The 22,609-nt window shown below is 40.9% G+C and overlaps 1 protein-coding gene across 2 annotated transcripts; it reads right to left on the bottom strand.

Moving 5' to 3' along the window:
• On the bottom strand, positions 1-22,302 carry ncapd3 (non-SMC condensin II complex, subunit D3). 2 transcript variants are annotated; one of them, XM_015337664.2, is made up of 35 exons: positions 21,904-22,302; positions 21,249-21,403; positions 18,946-19,108; positions 18,259-18,440; positions 17,649-17,819; positions 17,299-17,360; positions 16,961-17,048; positions 15,922-16,055; positions 15,723-15,795; positions 15,229-15,354; positions 14,676-14,928; positions 14,089-14,145; positions 13,681-13,776; positions 13,248-13,321; positions 12,678-12,812; positions 12,322-12,542; positions 11,346-11,537; positions 11,013-11,110; positions 10,574-10,683; positions 9,981-10,085; positions 9,703-9,817; positions 8,956-9,054; positions 8,499-8,737; positions 8,107-8,186; positions 7,849-7,986; positions 6,875-7,008; positions 5,807-6,003; positions 4,955-5,065; positions 4,366-4,521; positions 3,742-3,914; positions 2,750-2,886; positions 2,239-2,316; positions 1,814-1,885; positions 1,018-1,078; positions 1-618 (listed from the first exon to the last, which is right to left on the bottom strand). In XM_015337664.2, the coding sequence occupies exons 1-35, from the start codon at positions 21,953-21,955 to the stop codon at positions 522-524; spliced, it is 4,434 nt and encodes a 1,477-aa protein (XP_015193150.2). In that variant the 5' UTR covers positions 21,956-22,302; the 3' UTR covers positions 1-521. The 2 variants fall into 2 exon arrangements, with proteins under 2 accessions (XP_015193150.2, XP_015193151.2); XM_015337665.2 differs by having other exon boundaries at positions 8,956-9,051.
• Positions 22,303-22,609: the final 307 nt, after the last annotated feature.

The following is a 22,609-nucleotide window of genomic DNA, read 5'->3' as shown; positions in this document are numbered from 1 at the left end:
TGATTTATTAAGTGTTTATTCATACAGTACAACTGGTGCTAGAGCAATACATTGAAGACAACTGCGATATTTCCCGGAGCAGACATCCATACAGATAAAGCTATGATACAGATACAAGGTTTGATTCTTGTACAGCTTATAAGCAAATTTAAAACGTCATAATCCAAAAAGCATGCATAAATAACAACATAATCAAGAGATGAACAGGGCTTTAAGAAACTAGACTTGACCGCACATGCTTGTGAAGTTCTGAATCCCATTGTCTTTGTTGTACCTATTCCCACCAATATTGTAGTGGCGATGTCATTAACCACAGTATTTTAAAACAGTAATTAGCAGCCCCTTTCAAAAATCAAAAGCAAGCCTTATGCTGCAGGGGCTATAATGCTAAAACAATTTAAATGCATATAAACAAGAACTGCAAATGTTGGGTTTTTTCAACAAGAACAAACCGGTACAGAAAATACGGAATAGGATCGTTAAACTGGGGCTACAGAGAGAGTGTGGAGCCCCAATGAGTCCTAATTTTTAGGTTTTAAGGGAGTTTTCTTCTCCAAGATTCTAATGCTCCTCCGATTAACAGGAGAATCTACTTTCCACTGTCTGGGTGGAGGAGCTCTGCAAGAGAACATAGTGTGATAAGACATGATGCTTCCTGTTAACAGCATTTGTAACAAAATGGTTCAGAACTTAAAGAATAATTAATTGGTTAAAACTGTTATTGACCCTCAGACATAGAGCTGGTCTGACAGAAAATAATAGCACTGATAGGAATCTCTTAAAGACGAGTAAAACAAATGACAATCTTTAGTTTAATAAGGAATATAGTGATTTTTTCTTCACAGAAACTACAGGAGCCTCAGGAAGACTGATAATTATTATTTCACTACCGTTCATCTTTCAATACTGTTCATTCTTTTTACGTCATTATTATCCAAATACTATACACAGGTATGTATATACAGTATTTATGACGATTTTCTTGAATCCATGTACTGTACAATGTATATTACTTACTGTTTATCTGGAGACATTAAGCAAAGGACATCTTTTTCTTTTTCCAGAGAGTAGCTCAGCTCTGTAAGAAAAGGACCATTTGTTAACAACACTGGCGACCAGGGTCAACAATGTGCAGATGGTTTAAATGTCTGAAGTGACCAGCAGTCCATCAGCCATGGAGCTCAGGGCACAAAAGTCATGTGCTGCTGATCACAAGATACTGATCAGTATTCAAAAAAAGAAATGGTGCGAGTGATTTTGGTGTAAGCTAAAAGCTGAAAACTATCAAAGCACAGGTGTTGTAGACTTTCTTAAAAAATCTAGATCATTGTGACACACAAGCTAAAGGAAAAGTGTGAGTAGAGAGTCAAGTTATATTTAGTTCCAAAAACGGAAACTGAGCATCTGAATAAAGAAAATTGTACTCTTTACTCTGGGTACCAAAGGTCACTTTTGCAGTGTGTAATTGTTTGTCATTTTTTAAACAAAAACATGGCAGGTACCAGGAACTCCAGAAGTTAACTTCAGTATGCCCGTTCTGCCTGGTCACAACTGACCTGCAGCTTTTAAAACTGTAACTTTATCAATTAAAACCCTTGAGTATAGCAAAAATTTCAAACTACAATGCTTATGATGTGGCGTTTTCAATAAGAACCATCTTGCAAACAGCGACACATGCATAGAGCTATACTCTACAAGTGGGTTTACTCTTCTCCACACTCATGAGTTTCTTGTGGAGGTAGAAGTACAGATTCTAAACCCTCCTTGCGGATCTCTTGCATCTGCCTGAAATGTCTGCAAAACCAAGACGTACCACTTTCAGAGGACTTGAGGGATCTGGAGATGTAACTGACTCCTGCCCCAAATGTCACATTATGAATGGTCTCTGAAAGAAAGGGACAAAGCACACACATGCATACTTCACTGAAAAGCAACCAAGAGAAAACTGAGATTAAACAAAACAATTATTCTTTACAAATTTTTTTTCCAAGCACAATCAATTGGTCCAATGAGAACTTCCAGTCTTCACAGTGTGCCCTACTGTTCTCAAAAGAATGCCGCACCATTTTTTGCATGAATTCCAAAAGCTGACAAAAAGCATAAGAAAGTTTCCTTCTGATGTGAGACTATAGCATACCTTAGTACTGTGAATCACCTACATACCGAGCGACCTTGCTGCACGCTGGTGAGATTCTTTAAAGAAACAAAATAATAAGCAGAAGCATCAGCCAGCCTTACGTTCCGGAGTACTGATGGCCCTGTTGACAAAGGCGGAACTGCTGCTGCCAGGAGGCTGGTCACAGTTTTCAAAGGAAGCTGTGGAGGGAAGAATGAAAACCATGAAAAAACGCACCTGCTGTCCGCCCTTCAAAAAAAAAATGTCCTAGTCTGAATATTGAAAACTCCAGCAAAAGGACAGCGTGCACACATGAAAGTAATGTGATCTCGGTTACCCCCCCCAAAGCACGTGAGCGCTGTATCAGACGGAGCACACCCTGTGATTTGTGTGAATCGGCATTTGACAAATGACCCGAAGAAGGCTCTATAGCGGCAATGTTGCGTTTCAGTGTGGAATCTACGTTTACTTGTTTCTTTGCAGCTAGTGTGTGCCGACGCTGCTCCCCACCGAAACATCTTCATACGCGTACACCTTCTTTATTCACACTGCAGCTCTGATAGGTACAGCACCTGGCGATTCGTCTTCTAACCTCCCGCGTTTCTGAGTTGCCCTGAGGCGTGTGTCAAGTACCTGTCCTGCCACGGGGTGTGCTCACTCCGTCAGAGGCAGAGGACAACGAGCTCGCGGTTTTCCTGCGCTGGTCCCTCATACTTTCGGCAGCTTTCCTGGCAGAGTTGAGGACTGCAGCAGTACTGAGAGACATCGCCCTGGAGGGAAAAGCGTTTCAAGTCACTGCCTTTTTTCCCTCCCTCTTACAGGAAGATGTTTCCATTTCTTCACTGTTGTAATAATTCAGAATAAAAAGTGTAAAAAAAATGGCAACAAAGAAAAAGGCAACACCATGCACAGCTTTGATTTACATATACACTGTATATAACCAATACACATACACAAATTGTATTCTGTGAGCATTCAAAGTTGCAGTCTTCTGGTCTCAGATTCAAGATATATTATGTTTTATTCTGTAAAGCGATTTGAGAAGCCACCTTTAAAGGCGCTATATGAAATAAAGTTTATTGTTATTATTTAGAAATTGCTTTTCAGTTGTGCATCTGGGTAATCTGCCTGATGAGGTCGTGGGACGAGATAAATACTTGCTAAAAGTGTTCTTGGCAGCAAGTAAGAAAGCTATAACATGTAAATGGCTACAAAGAGACCCCCCCAAACGAAGAAAATTGGATTGTTATTGTTTGATTGGATAAATCCATAAATTGGATTGAGATTTATGAAATGGAAAAATTAACCTTTCAGTTAAGACTCCAGAAGGAGGTTTTTGAGAGATACTGGGAGAGGTGGAATATGATACCCCCTGTAAAGATGCAAAATATTTTTTCCTATATTTGTAATACCTGAGGTTTTGAGATGACTGGCAACTCTTTTTTTTTCTGGTTACCTTTGTATGTCAATAAGAAACACAAGTTAAAAAACATAAGTTAAAAAAAAAAGTTGCGGTCTTCCATTCACAGCACTGGATCCGTGCGATAGACTGTTGTGCACTTAAGAATACAAAAAGCTTTATAAAAGTACCCAGGTAACATAAAATGCAGGGATGCATGACTGACCGAGGCCTGCCTGTAATTGCTCCCAGAGCCCTGGGTGACATGAAGACTGGCGTTGCAGGACAGGTGGCTTGAGGGCTGGCAGTGACAGCGGCAGTATTGTGAGGCAAGACCCGGGCTTGGACAGGCTGAGCACCAGTGGCAGCTGTTGGAGCTGGAGACAAATGAGGCGAAGGCTACAGCAGAATAAAACACACAAAGAGGAACAGGATGAAAGCAGAGTTTTCTCTTTCAGGCTTAAAAGAGTTTTAGAAACATCCGGCACTGATAAACCGCAGTGGACACTCAGCAGATTGCCATGTTGGACGAATGTCTGCAATATTTTTTAAACCACACGTTGATGCTTTTTTTCTGCTTGTTTCCTCAGTCTTATGTTTCGGTAAATAAGTGAACATAACCGCCTACAGTAATGAATTTATTTGCAGGCAGATGCGCATGTAATCGATAATAAGGCTGTAGTACACATCACATTTGCTCATTCTCTCCCGACATCTCCCACTGTGACACATATCAGGCTTAACCAAAATCTTCGTCAAGCTCTCCAAGCCAGACTTCAGGTGTCTAATGCTCTTGCCACTGGCTGGAATTCTGCATCTTGAAGAGTGAGAAGACTCCACGTCCGCCTACCCTGAGGTCTTCCTGAGCATCGCTGGCTTCCTCCAGCTCTCCTTCTCTTTCCATCTGCTCCTCGTATTTCTTCATGTCGTACTCCAGCTCTGCTGCCAGCTGCTTGTCCATCGCAAACAGCTCCTTGACCTCGCTGCGGTAGTCCTGCATCATTTCCTACGGACAAGAGACAAATCAGTCCTGAAAGACAACAATGTTTCCTGTTCTATTTCCCGCAGACATTCTGAACTGTTGCTACAAGATGAAATTATCTCCCGTCCTCAAGTATCTTTAATATATGAGAATATGAGAATTAGGAAAACAATGGAAGTATTTCTGCTCTTTCCCCTCCCCACATGAAACACACATTTAACTACACACATTCATGTAAGCTCACTAGAAAAAGTAACAGTTAAAAATACGAAAAAACATTGTCAATAATAAAAAAAATAATCTATAAATGGTGATAAAATGATTCCCTGCGTTTACATCACCCATAAGTGACAGGTATACAATTATACCTGTATACAACAGTGTGTCAGGTGGCAGTGCTCTCTGGATCCCTTTTAAACCTCTAAAAATTGTCCCATAAAAGATAAGGAGCTCTTACTCGCAGGTAAGCCATCAGGTCTTTCAGTACCGGGATGCGCATTTCCTCTAGCAGATTTTTCAAAGATGTGATGATAGGGATAACATTCTCGATAAAATTCTTCTTTTGGACCTGGATAATAACAAAAACAACAAAAAAAGAAAATGATATGAAAAGCAGTGGATTTATCCATGAACATTTAACTGTAGTTTCTGATTCACTCTGACAAAGTGGTGAACCAAAACAGAACAGTGTTAGGATATATAGTTAACAACATAGAATTACATAAAGTGATGCAATGTTAAAAATGAAATGTATGATGTACAAGTAAGGCCTCTTTTAGAATATTGTGTGCTTTATAAACTTGGTGACCATGTTATAGAGAACACATTGCTTCTCCAGAATCAGTCCTGAGCAATTCCAGGGCTTAAGGGCTCCTCCTAGACAGGCTAAATGAACAGAACAGAAACGTCAGGTCTAAGCAGACCTGATACAAGTGTCCAAAATCCTCAGAGGCACCGACAAAGTCAACTCAGTGGGACGGGGACTAAATACAATACAACCTACAGGACACAATTGCAAGTGTTCTCAATATTTGAGAACAGAATGTGCTTTTTTTAGTTAAAGGGTTGTGGGAGCATGAAACAAGCTATCTAGCCACGTTGTTGAAGCTGGCTGACTAAGTGGACAAGAGCCTTGGTCCCATTACACACTAAGTACCCAATGGCCTCCTCTCAGGCGTAACCTTTCTTATGTTCACTTGTCTTTTTTTCTGATTTTTATCCACCACCCCTACATTTCTCTATCAGGTCACTGGTTTCACTCCGAGTGGTCTCAGTCTCCTGACAGCAGATCCACGGGCTACACACTCACATGTGAAATGAGCTTCTTCTGCGCCACCTGCATTACAGCGTGGGCCATGGCCATCTCATCGTCTGCCGGAACCTCTTCCTCCGGCTGGCTCCTCAGCGCCGAAAGCTTCATCTCCTTCAGGCTGAGCACAGCAAAGGTGTCTGACAGCAGCTCGCAGGCGTCGGAGTCCAGGGGCACCAAGCCGTCCACAAAACCGGCTGAGGGAAAACAAGCAAACTAAGATCGCTGGGGTGGGTGGCACAGTGGCTATGATTGCTGCCTTGCTGCACTGGGGTCCGGGGTCCAGGAGTGTTTACTTATCAAATGCACAACAATACAGCGTGCAGCAGCAGTTGCTGGCAATGAAATATCTTTTCTACAAGCTCACCATGGGGGGGGGATAAAAATCACAAAATTAAGGTTACATAATCATAGATAATAATGTAATAGAAATGGAATAAAACTCAATATGAATAGAGCTGCGATGTGTCCATGGTGTATGCAATATATTATGTCCAAGTACTGCAGCGTGCTGAATACAATGACAACTATACTGTATGTCCATGTAGCCATTACGGGTGATTTACTGGTGATTCCTCCCAGTGCTCCAGTTCCCTCCCCCAGGCCAAAGACAAACTGGCAGGTTAATTGGCTTCTGGGAAAACTGGTCCTAGGTGTGTGTACGTGTACGTGTCCATATCTGTGTCTGCCCTGCAATGGACTGGCGTCCTGTCCAGGATGTATCCTGCTTTGTGCCCAATAAGGGTGAGCTGCTGGTTAGTTAGAAGCTTTTAAAAACAAACTTACTTGTCTGCATTGTTCAGTGTCTAGTGTTTGAGAAGAATAAAACAGAAATTCTCTGCTGGATCTTGGGAGCCCAGAGGACAATAATTCAATGTTAATACTCAGTGATAAAATATGCTCGTAGTGCACAAATAGGGTATCTCAAGAAAGACAAAGGCTTTACAAAATGTATTTTTTTTCAATCCAAAATTGTCGTGCAGTATAATTAACGGGCACTATTAATTTGTCCTGCTGAAGTTCTTAAATGAGAAGAATGAGTGAAAGATCTAGTGTCAGAGATCTTACCCAAAACATTCTGGCTGATTTTGGTGGTGATGCTGAACCTCTGCTCATCAGTGAAATGGTCTAACAGGAACTTATAAATCTTCAACCTCTTCTGTTTATTCTGAGCTCCTTTCAAAGAAAACACTTCTTTCTCACTGCAGGATACACACCACAAAGGTGCAAGGAGTTAGTGAAAAGTAAATCCCAGTGTACCTACAGCAACTATATCAAGACACTTCACACAAAACATCAAGCACAGCAACAAACTCTAAATGAATAGTGTGAATCAGCAAAACTCAGTTCTAATTTGATCTGTATATAGTCATCCAGACTGGAATAAACAATTGTTTTCAGACTTGGTGTTCGAGTTTCAGTTTATACTGCAGCAGTTTTTCAAAAATGCCTGACAAAAAGATCATTGCAGTAATCCATCCTTAATGTAACATACAATAAAGCTGATTCCTTCTAAACTAAGAAAAGCAGAGTTATGTTTTTTCATGAAGTTTAGTATAACCTCTCACTTCGACCATGCTACGCAGATATCCAGATAATTTATAAAAATCTCAAATTGTTTTCAAGTTGTTTAATCTTCAGAATACCGTACAGTACCTTTCACTTCAGATTACCAAGAGCAAACATGGCCTTATCAATATACACAGTATACTGTAGATATGAATGAAATTGCTTTACAAAACATTTACCTATAAATATCTACAATTCCCATAGAAATTTACAAAATGATTAGATGGGAACAAAAACAATGAGTTCTAGGTTCTATGGGTGAAAGGCGAGCTGTGTTAATCCACAGTTTGTGAAATATACTTATTCGACAGTAACATTTATGTGTTATGAACATCCATCCTAGCTATTCGAAGTTAAGACTTTTAACTTGAGACCTAAGGTGTGAAAATGTAGCATGGAGAACTAAACGAAGGTGCCTCTGAGAGGGCACAAACACAGCCGACCGCACCAACAATCCAGGGGCAGACACCTACCGTGCTGTTTGCGGGAACTTGTTGTACTTGTCATGCTTCTCATAGCCAACGAAATGGAATATACACTCTATAAAATTCTGGGAGAAGATTGTAGGGTTTCTCTTAAGCAGCAGGTGAACTAAACAGAATTCGCAAAGGCTGGAAAACAAAGACGTGAAACATTGTTGAAACGTGAAAAGGTTAAAAAAAACATTTTGGAGCAGGCAGATGTGTATTTCAACATATAAGAAATAGAAAAGTGACAACACACAGGCATACCTGGCAATGCTGGGATCAGGGTCGACATATACGACTACAAACCGGAAAAACAGAGACTCTTTCCACTTTACAAAGTCCTCCTGAAAGCAAAGAAAAGCTGGCATGAAAATGTTTTTTCCGTTTCGGAAACCCATTGAGTCTTTCCGGGTGCTGGAGCTGGCAGTGCACAATAAGGTTTCCTACGCCGGCACAAAATCATAGCACTTTGTCCCAAACAAATAAAAAATCAGTCACTCCAAACAAAACAGAGGTTTGACTTTATCACTGAATGAGTACATTCAGGTGGATGTGTGTGTGGGGGGATTAAAACCGAGTAGTATTCTAGTCTCACAGTTAAAGTGTTCAGCTGGAACAGCAGACTGAACAACACAGGACAGCCGGAGATACAGTACCTGAAGCAGGTGTGTCAACATGATCAGGGTTTGCTTCCGGATGAGGGGCTCCCTGTCTTTCAGGCAGGCGGCAATTTTGGGGATGTAGCGGTCCACCATGGTGGTGTACCTCACACAGAGGTCGCACATCACCATGATCACATTGTTGCGAATGGGGACCTCCTTGCTGACCTCCAGCTCACGAGCCAGAGCCGGGACACACTTCTTTGCCAGGTCCTCGTGCTGCAGACACAATTTCCCTGGCAGCCAGAATGCAGGAGAAATCCACAATCAGACTTTTGCTGTGCTTGTGATTTACTAAAGCATTTTGTTAGACCTGAAATCTTTCTTAGGTTAAGAAAATGACTTGTGACCTATCTTAAAGGTCATCTATGATCCAGAACAAGCCATGCATCTGGACTTGGCAAGTGTTACAACACAACAGCTCCTCGGTGAAGCCCATTCAGCAGTGCCTTACCCAGAGTGATGAAGGCATGAGCGCGGACTGCGGTAGGCATGGCAGAGGCCTTGAACTGGGACAGTGGCTGTGATGCAGGTAGCTCCCCACTCCCCTCTGCTGAATAAAACAAATGTTGTGTTTTGTGCACAAAATGCATCAGAGATTTCTTCAGGCAAAATCGCACACTGTAAATTTGCTAGGCCTTCCATTTTCTGTGTACGTTAGTTTTCTCAAATTTCGTCGGCTTCTTCTGACTACAGAATTGCTGAAACGCCTCATCTTTTTGGAAGATCAGTTTTACAGATTTGATTTCTAGAAACCAGAGTTTGCAGTCCCAGACCTGAAGTGATCACTAACCTAAATCTGAGAATGATGTTTATCGGCACTGAAATGAAAAAGGAATTTTGAAATCTGAAAGTCTCAAGTTTACAATGCTGACCAAACTTGCAGTCAAAAGCTGGTGCTCATTCTAAGCTATGTTATTTGACTGAAAATGCCATTATTTTAAAAGTAAACTGCTTCAGTTAAATAATATATAATATGGAAACAACACCTAAACAAAATATAACTTGGAAAACCACACTGCAACCACTAAGAACACGAGATAAAAAAAATGTTAATGAGGATGTCTTTGGATCATCATGTGCATTTTTGCTGCCAGGATCTCAATGATTGGAGAATAGTATTCTGTGGAGTTATAATTACTCTGGAAATACAAGTTATAAATTAATTACAAATATACGATATACACATTATTTCACTGACCTGTATCAAGACTAACATTAGTCGCCAGAATGGACTGAACAAGGAGAAAGATTCTCTTCTCTATTTTGGCAGGACACCGCAGAGCAGCTTCCCCAAGAGTGAAGACATACTTCACCTACAGGAAGGTTAGAAATAGATACTACATATTTTGTTCATTTGAAAATTAAACATCGAATTACATTCGGAAAGCATCTATTCTAAGTTCGATGGTTATATAAGTATGAAATTACTGATAAAATGCATTAAAAAAAAAGCTTGAGATACTGATCAAAACTTACCATCCGGTCTTCATCCATATCTTGATCTCTTTCACTCAGGATAATTTTTGATAGATAGGCATCACAGAGGGAGACCACCTCTCCACAGTACTGATTCAAAACTCTCTGGGCAGAGAAAGCAAGGCAGTACTCAACATTTGATCATTTTCAAAGGCGAGTCAATGCCTTAGATACTAACACCTAATGCCATCTATTCCATTAACAATTATAGGAGACGGTTCTACTTTTGTCAGCTATCTAGAAAATTTGATAATATCTGGAGTTTCTCAAATTATTTAATATTTTCTCATTTGGATTAATATAAGAGTCCTGCAGGATGTTCAGACTCTTTACACCTGGCAACTGTAAGCCTTTAAAAAGTTCATATTATAGTAATAATAAATTAAATTATTTCAATAGGCAAGGAAAACAAGAGAATCCTGTGGCCTTCAAGGACTTGGGCGGCCCGTACCAGTCGTGATCGAACAAATAGCCAGAAAATAGTCAGGGTCTGTTCTGGTGCTCTTTCAGCTGTCAGCAAACAAAACAATGAACTACAGCTCCTCTCTGTGGTTTCATTCTGAGTCTCCAGGTGACCCAAATGGGGCACCTACCTGCGTGTCGACCACAGACTCCCGCTGTACCAGGCTGTTCAGAGTGTTGACACAGGCGCTGATCACCATCAAGGGGGCCAGGAAGCTCTTCAGCCATTTCATAATGTCATCTGCAAAAGGAAAACAAAGATGTAGGAGGAGCAGAGAGGGTGGCTGATATAAAAGCACAGCATCATAATTATTCTATTGTCTTTCAGGGGAAAAAAACTATTCCAATTCTAACACGTTACATTCTTGAAGACAAACTCAAACAAATACAGGGGGGCAATTTAAAAAATAATACACATGATGTCCATATCAAGTCTTAATATGCTGAAACAAGGCATCACATGATTACACATAAAAATCATTGTGAAATAATAATAGTCATATCCCTTTAAATATTCATTCATATAAATAACCAACCCCCCCCCCCAAGAAAAGATGAGTAATAACATACCAATTAGTCTCTCCTTAGTATCCTCATTAAGATGTTTAGCAATGTGTCCGATTACACGCAGTACGTGGCAAGTTGTTGAATTGGCCATAGCTTGATTACTGTCAAAATAAAGCATTTAAAATGATGAAAACCTACTTACTGCACAAGACAGTTTCCAGATCATCTGCAATGACTATAAAATGTATCGCAAATTAGAGGCAGAGCATAATAGTAAAACAAAACGGAGAAGAACGAGCTGACACAAGTAACAAGGTTCAGGGTCAAAGTCGAAAATTGCATTGAAGATCCATACACACAAAAAGTCACAAAATACACTATACTGAAGTTTCTGACCTTACAATGTTGTCCCATGCGTCCAAAATCTTGCCACAGTTGAGCTTGGTGGCAGATCCAGCCACCTTGGAGAGCAGCAGCCAGGCTGCGGTGGAGTGCTCAGTGTTGGTGTGAGAGATCAGGTTGTTAATGAAAGCAGAGGAGAATTTATCTTGCTTGGCCCAGGCACTGAAGGCTTTGTTTATGTAACGACTGCAAGAAACAGAGGAGGAGGTAAAAAGGAAGATAAATCTGAGTTGCAAAGAACGTGAATCGCAATAAAGGTACTGTATATCCAGTTAAGTCATCTTTAACAAAACTAAGAGCTTCTTAATAAAGCAATGCAACTTCCTTAACATTCCAGAGTAATATCAGTGCATGTTTTACTTACAGAACACAATTAGGAAGAATGAGAATTATATAAGACTACATTACAAGTCACTTTCATTCACTGTGAAAGCAGCCAATTTAACAACACTAGAAAATTACAGCCTAATATAATTATGTATTACAATTACAATACAATAGATTACAGGTTCATATATTTAAAATACATTGCCGATCACTACAGTTACTGAATAAAATCTGTAATGCACTATGAGAACAAATACTTTATGATGTTATTGAAATGGCTGTTATTGCCAAATATTCTTGCTATTTTCCAATGACTGAGAATAAAAAGCCAGACAGACAAGCGGAACCACAATGAATGAGCGCAGTAGATTTTCATTTCCATTTTACAAGCAAATAAAATTGTTTTAAACGTCAGATTTGCATTTGGCGGGCTTTGTCAGTTTAAAACACAATAAGAAACATTGTTTTCTGTGTTCTATAGTATATATTTTAATAAATTATAATAAATGTTTATGTTACCATTTTCACAGACTGGGCTTTACTTTCTCAAAGAGATGTGCAACGTTTGAGATGCCAAGATAAACCTTTTCCCAAGAAGTTTCAAAGAGAAAAGGGGAACAATGTGTACAGCTCAGCATCCTACCAAAGATCCTCACTCTCCCCACACAGGTGTGTCAGGAGATCCCAGGCCAGTCTTTGTCCACAGTCAGCATCACTGAAGCAGCTGTAGTTCTTGATGTGGCGAAAGATTGTTTGCTCTAGGCAGTCCAGGGCTTTCTCCTGAATGGAGCTTTCGGTGTCCAAAACAACAGGTACCACCCCTGTCAGCCAGGCCTTCTGCACTAAATTGTTTTCTGGCTGAGCCTGGGAAGAGACAGAGAAGCTCATATGCCAACATTAATAGGAAGTGGTTGCATGAAACTAAAAGGAAAACAAAAAAACAGAGAGAGAGATGAAATGGGCAGTGAAGGGACACATGCTCTGCTGGCAGGGACTTACAGTAAGCAGGTCGGTGAGGCACTGCAAAGCCTGCTTCCGGACAGAGACCGCAGGGTCTCGGCAGTGATCCTGGAGAATCGATAGATCTTCTGGGGAGCAGGGGACCACTTTGTATTTTAGAAGATTCATCAAAACCTGCACACATACATACACAATCCAGGTCTTAATGAGGACAATACAGCTTCCACTCAACGTGGCAGAAATGGAGATCATAAGCATCAGAACTGCAATACAACACAAGTGGAAATCTCCATTCAACGCTATTATATTACTGATCCAACTGATTATTTAGTCCCACAGTGTTAAAGAAGTTTCCTACAGTTGGTGACTTTCAAGATGCCCTTGATTGAAGTGTTTCAGTTAAAACGTGACTTTGTTAAAACTGTCCTGTCTAATTGTCCTGCCTGTTGAATCCCTGGCACAGTCAGCAAGCGACTTCACCAGGGACTCGAGCAGTGATGCTCCGACCACAGGTCTCAACCTGCACTCCAGAACAGTGCATTTAGCAGTAAAGTAAATCAGGAGCCACAGAAAAGAGATATTATCACCCATGATTAGATTTTGTTTTACCTGCAGAGACGATTTTCTCACAGTGGTATTTTCATCACTTGCCCGCTGTCTGAGCATGGCAATAGTTTCATTCGCTGCATTCAAAAAAGGATGTAAAAAAACAGCCATTTGTACATTAAACTGTCAGAGTGTAATCAAACTGTACATTTTAACTCTAAGGCATGAAGAAAGAGGACAGGTTGATTCTATTTGTTAAGCTTCTAGTATAACTAAGGTACTTCTGGCAAAGTGGTTGAGTAATAACTTCCCCAAAGATGCACTGAAACATTTATTTCTGTTAAGAATTATTCGAGTTGTGTTTTAATTCTAATTACTTCTAAGTAGCATGCAAACATATTAACAGAGAATATATTTTTGGTGGTCTTTTCCAAAGCCCCAATAATTCAGATTCCTATTGTTATGAAAAAGCAATTTAGAAGGAGCTATGACTTACAATGAAAAATTGTTCTGTCCTCCTCATTTGTGATTTCAATGGTCTTGAATATTCCTGCAGTCCTATGAGTGTTTGTTTCAGAGATATTACGGGTACCTGCAAAAGTATTTGCACAATACCACAAATTAGCTGCCACTGTGAAAGCAGTCTACTAATCAATGGCAAGATAAGAAACTGTTCATGATGCACTATAATTTAAAAAACGCATGTATTTCAAAGGAATATCATAAAAACAAAAAAGAAAAAAGAATACAACATACTGCAAAGATAAAATTATTAATAAAACTAATTTTTTTTAATAAACTAATTAGGTTTCAGACACTTTTGAATATATAAATCTGCATTTTCCACAGATTCCTACAGAAAAGCAACAACATCTTGATGTTTCCATCAAGATTTTTTCATTACCTTCAGAACTGTCCACTTTGTTTGTCTGATTCACATCAAGGACTGTTCGTGTAGCACCTAAAACACATCCAATACACCTAGTGACTGCAACGGAGGGACCACATTATGTTTCCTTGTCATTATAATAAAAAAAATATATAAAATGCCAAGTCAAACTTAGCATGTTCCTTTAAAATAAAAATGGATGAGTGTTGACTTGACCTAAAACTCACTGATGATGCTCTAAAATCATCAAACTGAAATGAACAGCAGAGAAACAAAATGCTGCAATTCCCCCCAAAAAAGAGGAAAAACCTGCTTCCTCGTATTTCAGCAACGCATCATTTTTGACAGGAGATCAAATTGATCCTGACTATAAAGGATCATTCCAAAGAAACAAATTTCAAATGCACCCCTAAATGTGTTCTGGGAGAACAAAACAGCTCTCTTACACCATGCCGTTTAAGTGTGTACACACACAATCGGCTAAATACACTGATACAGGATACTGGCTTCTGAGAAACTGAGTAAACCAGGTTGAACTTTCTAGTTCTTTTTAATAGCTCGAGAAGCGTCCTTCGAGATGCCGGTGTCGGTCGCTCACTCACTGCTCAGGAGCAGCTCCTGGATGCCCTCCAGGGCGCTGGGCACCTGCAGCTGCAGGCACTGCGCCAGGCCGGAGAGCGCGCGGCTGCGCACCGTGGGGGCCTTGTCCGAGCAGCGGCCGAAGACCATCACCTGCACCAGGAACTTGTGCTGCAGGAACGCGGCCTGCTCCGGGGGCAGCGAACTCAAGGGAGCCCGCTCCGGCCGCTCCATCAGAGCCATCGCCACGTCCAGGGCAAACACCCGGTACTGGGTCTGCCAAAGACGCGTACGGGCGTGATGAAGGACCGTGTCAACACAACTGGCCCGAGGGGATGATCGTTAAAAAGTTTAAAATAGCCTGTGCTTTCACATTTCAAATGTTTTCAGATTTGTCTCTAACAATGATGAGCTCCGGTTCCATACCATCGTTTCCAAATCTGCTTTTAAAGAGCACATAGTCCAGTTCAACACTTTAAAAGATAATCAGGATAAAGGGAGAAACATCTAAAGCCACACACAGACAGCTGTATGATTTGAGAATCCAAGAACAACCAAAAAGTCAGTTTGATTTACCTTTTTGTTGCAGGAGTATTTGTACAGCCACTCGATGAAGGAAGCATATTCTGCACAAGGCATTTTATCCAGCAGTTTTACCAGAGCCTGAGCTCCGTGTGTGCGATAGTCTGTCTTATCGGCCACCTGCAATCCAAAGCCAGGACAGCGCATGTAGATTTAAATAAGATAACGTGTGGTCATAGGGAGGCATCATGAGTACAAACTGAAAACTGCAGCAAATGACTAAGAAGGAATATCACTGGCAGAGAAGGTAACTTCAATAGGAAATATCCACACTTTAACAGAGCACTTCTAAGTCAGTGTTCATCAACTCACCCACAAAATATATTTGAATGTGAGGCTGAGGGTTTTCTTCTGACAAAAACACGAAGGTACTTCCAACAAGAGACGAGGAAATGAATCATACAATGAACTAATCAGGTTCCAGAGGTGTTCCTAAACTGAAAAAGACACTTCCGGTTTATCTCTTAAAGTGTCGGCTGCATTTCTACCTTAGCGCAGATGTGCTGGAGAAGGATCCGAAAAACTGGAAGCACGGCGTCCTTCAGCTCATCGGCAATGTGACTTGAGAAAGAAATTTTAAAAAAAGGGAATTCTTTCAGTCAGCTGGGCATGTCTGCCATTTAATCTCGTACCGTTTTTATCTCTAACTGAAGAAATGTATCTCGGTCACACCGCCTTCTTTCTCACCTCACAAATCTAATGGCCAAATCCCTCGCTCCAACTACATGCTGTGTCGGAGTCAAAAGAGAAGGGCGGGACCCTTCCCTCACGCTCATCATTAAAATGACGTACAGGAGCTTGTGGAAGATTCTCCGCACTGTCTGAAAAGACAATTTGTCGGGTTAGCGGTTGGAACGGAAATTGCTGGGCAGACATGTTGCACATACTGAGAACCAATGCACACTGTTCAATTCAATTCAATTCATGTTTATATAGAGCCTTTCACAACAAGGGCGCCCCAGGGCGCTTAACAAAGCAAGTGACCCTACATGTTGTGAATAGAGAACAGAGAAGAGCAGAAGATAACGGAGGAGATGAACCCAAAACTCCTTAGGAAGGAGAAAAAAAACTCTAGGGGTCCAAGGTCAACTGGCTGCCCAACCCCTTTGGGCATGCTAAAATTATGTTATATATTTTTTTTAAAAAAGGAATAAACGAATAAGGGAAAAAAGGATTCCCGCACTGTCAACATAATGGTCATCTTGATTGTTTAAAGCTAATTAAGAACATGAGGTTACAAATGAGAGGAAACCAGTACTTTACATCTCTCTGTGAAATGCATAGTGCCCAGCAAAGAACTGATCACCCACTTGACAAAAACAAAACATATTCTTCTTCCAGCAGAGGCAGTGACACTCCATTACCACAGAACAACACATGGAAAATGTACTTCTACCAATGGAAAAAGAACTTAAAACACAACATTGTCTACAAATGTCTGTAAACAAGATTTCCTGGGAGCATTTTCAGTCTTGATACATGCACATAACATTCATATCTACTTAGACAAGCAAAGGAAGAAGACAAACACAATCAGCTAAATACACTGATACAGGATACTGCCTTCTGAGAAACTGAGTAAACAAGGGTGTTTCATCAAAATGAGAGACTAACCAAAAAAAGACCCACAATGTTTCTGCAGCATTATGTTACTCACATTCCTACTCAAGTAGGTTATCGATACTGTTCAAACAAAACACTCTGTGCAGTTCTGGTGTTTATTTACCTGGATTCGGTCCCCATGTGATGGAGAATAGAGCAGCCTCAGTCCATGATAGGCCAGTTCAGGGAGGGTTTTCATCTTGTGAACATCCCTAAAAAACGATATGTTAATACACTATTCCAGAGAACATCTACAATCTGTACTCCATCTTTCTTCACTGTTAATTGATACTCTCAAGTTTTAAAAGCATGAAAATGGACCCTTCGAGACCAACACGGCCTTTTGGATCAACCCATCCTCAGGAAGAGACAGAACAAAATAAGAAAAAAGTTGTAAAAGGTGCTGTTCCAAAACACATTAGGTTAAGAGCTGCCAATTACTGAACAGTTCTTCACACTTACGGTGTTTCTGAAAACATCACCTCTCCAATCACTGGTTCAAAACCGGTCAGATCGACAAAAATCTGAAAAGATCAAACAAAACAATAACATCCGATCAGGTAATTCGCAATGCTTATTCATTCAGTTCATTCAGCTTATCCAGTTTGCATCGCCCACCTGCTTTTGAGTACGTTAAACAAAACTAAAACAATTTAAAAACCATTCTGCTTTAAAAATACAATTTTTTCAGGCATTATATGTATTCTGAATTTATGAAATATATTGTATATTCAGTAAAAAAAGAAAAAAACGTTACATTGCAAAGAGTGCCACATACAAAGGATGGCACATGTCAGAGTTTCTCTGATTACCTGCATGCAGTGCTGAACACTCTGCGGCTTATCTTTCAGAGGGAATTTTTCCAGCAGCCTGAAGAAGTTTTTCACTAGGCAGAAGACACTCTCTCGAATTCGCAAGAGGTCATTTCCAGACATGTAGACCTCCTCTTCCTCTTCCTCTTCCTCTTCAAGCTCATCCTCCATCTTTGGAGAAGGAAATCACCCAAACATGAAAAAATACTTCAAATTCATCATGTTTTAATCATCAATTCCTCTCATCTATTAAACAGCTCTTGCAGCTCCAGCACAGTTCTGCTGAAGGTGCCACATTTGGTCTAAGGAGAACAAAACAGTTTCCCTGAATTACACAGTATGTATAATTCTGCACTTTAAAGGGTGCACTACATGTTGCATGTTGACAAATGGAAAACAGAAAAGTTTCAAAATGCAGAACAAAGGTCAAACGAGCGCCAATTGATTTCAATTTAGAAGAAAGAAGAAAATGAATGTGTGTAATACACTTTAAATGAAACATCTCTTCAAAGAAACCATTAGATGAGAGTGCCCCAAAATCCATGCTAAAGGCATTCCACAGCTTTCGGAGTTCCTGCTTCAGTGTTCAGATTTGGAAGTGCTCCAGTACCTCTGCTTCTTCACTCCTTGGGGGTTTGGGCCTTTTCCTGCCCTTGAGATCCCCCTGGGAGCCCTTGGCAGTATCCTTCTTGCGTTTCCTCCCTGAATCCAAGGCTTGAGGCCAGCTCTTCTTTACAGTGTCCAGACACTTGTCAAACAGCACGGCGTAGAAAAGCTTGTTGGCTACACTACCTTCATTGTTGGATAAAGCAGAAGCATCATTAAATGTTGCCCTGGCAGGTGTAATGCAGGCACGCACAGCTTAGAAATAGCATTCTTTCAACAGCCCATCAATCATTGTAAGGCACACTGAAAGAAACTTCATTACCACTACACAGAACACAAAGTGATCTTCACAGTCACAAACTTGTTGTTTAAAAAACTCATCTGATCGAATCCCAGATATTAAAAGCCTCATCAGGGCATTTACTGCAGTCAGTCAGAAATAAACGTGTGGCAGTAGCCAATGTTTATTAACGTTCTACTAAAGGGGTGTTATAACATTATAACAAACAGAGCTTATTATTGAACATAACAGTATGTATTATTGTATAAGTGACAGTTACTTAATAATAAACACTTATGTTTAATAATATGAGAATATAACAATAATATCCTCAAACATTTTCGGTGACGATAGCGGTGATAGTGGTGAAGGGAGTACAGCTGTAGTCAATGAAACAGGAAATGGCCTTGCCTGGGATTTCCAAGAGGAGGAAGTAGAGGGCAGCTGCCTGCAGGGCACATTCCCTCTGGGGGACGCTGGCACTCCGACCCTGAGCCACCTGGACGAAGTGGGACAGCAGTGCCACCAGCGCATTGGCAGGGACCCCATTTTCAGCAAAAAGAGTCCAAACACTCTGCCAATCACAAACACTCCACGTTAGTAAGAGAACGCGGCTAAAACGCATCATGCATTTTCGTGGTGAATACCCGTCACCAGAGACTTTGAAACGTTATTGTCACTCGGTGGCCAAAATATTACACAGCTACCAGCCGCACGCCAGTGCTAGGACTCGCACGGCTCAGGTGAGATCAGCGCGTGACGTAGGCTTCGATCATCTTCCCCAGCCAGAGCAACCTACTGCAGGGAATGGTCAATATGGCCTAGAAGATCATCGGCTGTGGTCTCACCGAGATTAAACAGCTCTATGAGGACCGCTACCGTGGTAGACCGCTACCGTGGTAGACTTCTAGCCATCACAGAGGACAGTCACCACCCTGGGCATGAGCTCTTCACCCCACTGCCCTCAGGCAAGAGATACAAGAGCATACGGACACTAACTGTACAACCAGATTCCTCAATAGCTTCTACCCACAAGCAGCGCGATCGGCGAACACATTTAGCCACGTCCCTCAGACCACACCTACACCCTCTAGCTCATTATGATTTCTTATTTATTGCACAACTCCAGTCATTGTTTACACGTCTGCATTGTTTGCATCCAAACTGTTTACTTTTTACTTGTACATTGTCTACTGTTTGTGTGTCTACTGTCTTGATGCACTGTCTGCACTTCGTGTTTTTACACTTGTTTTAACAATCGAGAGACTTTCTGCAAGTAAGAATTCCATTGTACCAGTACAGGTACTGGTTACATATGGCAATAAACTTCAAGTTCAAGTTGGTGGGCCGAGCACTTCGGTCTTGCACCAGGCATCCTCATGGGCTCTACTGAAAGTTATCTAACAAGAACCGGATGGGACATGGTGGGGAAAAATATTCCAAAACCTTATGGAACACACTCTGGAATTGGAAGACTACAATTCCATATTTAACTAGCAATACCAGAGAGGGTACTGGGATAAAAATCTTCCATACATGCATTTTCTAACTGCTTCATCCAAATCAGTGATGAGGAGGAGCTGGTGCCCATCCTGGCGAGCAAAGGGCGACAGGCCGGGCACAGCCTGGCTGGGACGCCAGCCCACCACAGGGCACACACAGACACACACACGCACGCACACGTTCACACCGGGGCCAGCGTTCCCAGAACCACCATGCCCCTGTGAAAATCTTATACTTGTAAAAGTATATACCTAGCAATGAAGAGTTAACACTTAATGGAAATCCTAAGGTTAATACCCTTAACACCTTCCATCGCATAATATGTGCAGTGTTATACAGTACAAAGGGCTATGAAAAACAAAACAGACAAAGCATAAGGAACACTGTTTCAAAAATAAAGCAAACTGTGCGGATCTCCATTTGCAGCACTTTTTAGCACATTTTAATAATATAATTCATCACTTTTTCAGAATTGTGTATATTGTGTTTTTCACAATATACTGAAATCTGCCATTGGGCTTTCTGGTGTCGTTTTGCCTTGGCTGATATCATACCTTTCTGCTTAGAGCGATTTTAGAACCTGTGACAGTGGAAGAGGTAAATACGTCTATATCAAGATGTCAAGAGGTTGGAGTCTCTTGAGCTCTATACCTGACCAGTGAAATCTTTAGGATGCGCATGCTGCCTTCATATGACAAATCTGCAGTGTCACAGAGTTTCTTTTCACTTGCCTAATGATGATACCCAGATTTATGAACTTTTCTGTCTCTTTTTTGTTTTCCTTTCAGCATGGAATGAAACTTGACTTGTTCCTTTGCAGCCTACACATGCTGTCGCACCTCCCTACTTGACCTTCTTTAATACTTCTTTATTATTTTCATGTCTAAATTAAGACTTCACTTCCAAGCAGGGTGCTATTGGATTTTGCTGCTTTTGTACTGTTAAATGTCTGTCACTGCAATGTTCTGGGTGCTTGATATTGATATTATTTTTAAAACATGTCTTTTTCACTTTGTGAAGAGCGCTTGACATTATATAATATCATTTTGACATGAACTGCGATATACTCAGAACATGTTCGTGGTAGTAACAGCGATCATACATTTTATTAATATTTTTTTTTCCGAAAGAAAGCACTAGTAAACCTACATGTACAGTAACAAGAAACACCTTGGTCTTGGTTCCTTGTGAAACACTACAATCGCACTTACTTCCGTAACTTCTTTGTGTTCTGTAGCAAAGGGCAGCAGGCACTTATAAACATTTCGGAATGCGTCCGGTCCATATTCAGCTACTTCTCCCTCAATGCGAGCATCCAACGGATCTGTTTCAGTGAAATCCGATTCCCACACAGTATCGACCCATTCTGCGTTAAAGAATAAATAAAAAGGATTAACCTGATGAAAACTATATATATATACTTCAAGATAAGGCAACTGTCTTTGAGCGCATACGGTACATATATCCACGATTCAGCAAAAACGCAGCAAGGAGCTCCTGTCTGCCTCTCTCATGGGGTGAAAGCAGTTTTCCAATCAAATCTGTTATGACATTGTATTAAGTCAAGCATCCTGGACCACAACGAAGTTTCAAAGATAACCTTTGTTTTAGCACGATTGGCGAGATTGGAGCTTCTTGCAAATACCTGTGTGAATACTAACGTTTTCAACGATCTACGTATCACTTAACGCAATCGGCTGATTTTATCCGAGAGAGATTATTACACTTAACTGAAGTTCACATTGACATCACAGGCGTACGCAACCGAAGATATTCGTTTGTTTTTTCAGCACGAGTTCATCACGCTACTAACTTGATCATGTTAAATGCATGTAAAAAAAAAAACAAACAAAAAAGTAAACATACCACTGGCAATTTCTTTAATTCTCAGTAATTGCAAAGAGTCCAGCAGATCCATGTTTCCCGGACAACGTCAAAATTGAATCCACGCGCCAAAACAAACAGTAGAACGCATGCGCGGTTCGGTTTTTTTTATTACGTATGAACACACCCACTGCACTTTAATATTGTTCTGATAAATTTCTTTTCTGCCTCCCATCTATTTTTATTGTTACTTTGGATTCATGGTTAACTTTTCAAAACTTGACTTTAAATCAGACGTGTATGAAACGGACTCCATTCCGGCTCAAACCGTCCGGCTAAATATCGGCAGAAATGACAGGCGGCTTTTGAGCCAACATGGCGGACATGCCCACGCAGTTTCACGTCGCTCTCCAGTGAACTGGAAGTGATCATAAGCGGGGGGCTGTCCGTGCTAACTTTTGTGTGTGATTTGTTTGATAGATTGTTTTTTAATATAATTCCCCCCGCAGGCCTGCGTGTTCCTTCATGGCAGGTGACAGTGTGAACGGCAAAGCAGGCCCTTTTACCTGCTCGCCCAGGTCAAAGCAAGGCAGAGACTCGGAACAAATCCCACTTAATGACATAGGGGAGAGAGAGAGAGAGAGAGGAAAAAAACAGAACGTCAGCTCATAAAGCAATAAGTAAGGAGAGACCAGAGACTTTCGGCGCTTTAACAGTTTCTGTTTCTCGCCTTACAGTGGAAACTACA

The sequence above is a fragment of the Lepisosteus oculatus genome, chromosome 23 (assembly GCF_040954835.1).
Source record: "Lepisosteus oculatus isolate fLepOcu1 chromosome 23, fLepOcu1.hap2, whole genome shotgun sequence".
Taxonomy (NCBI): domain Eukaryota; kingdom Metazoa; phylum Chordata; class Actinopteri; order Semionotiformes; family Lepisosteidae; genus Lepisosteus; species Lepisosteus oculatus.
This window is presented reverse-complemented; position numbering and strand designations above follow the sequence as displayed.

Excerpts from the sequence above, each read along its gene's own strand:
- ncapd3 (XM_015337664.2), bottom strand. The coding sequence starts at position 21,955 with ATGGATCTGCTGGACTCTTTGCAATTACTGAGAATTAAAGAAATTGCC. Across the intron at positions 13,777-14,088 it reads CAAAGTGGACAGTTCTGAAG|GTACCCGTAATATCTCTGAA; the intron begins GTAATGAAAAAA and ends ATACTTTTGCAG. Across the intron at positions 7,009-7,848 it reads AAGTTCCCGCAAACAGCACG|TGAGAAAGAAGTGTTTTCTT; the intron begins GTAGGTGTCTGC and ends TGTATCCTGCAG.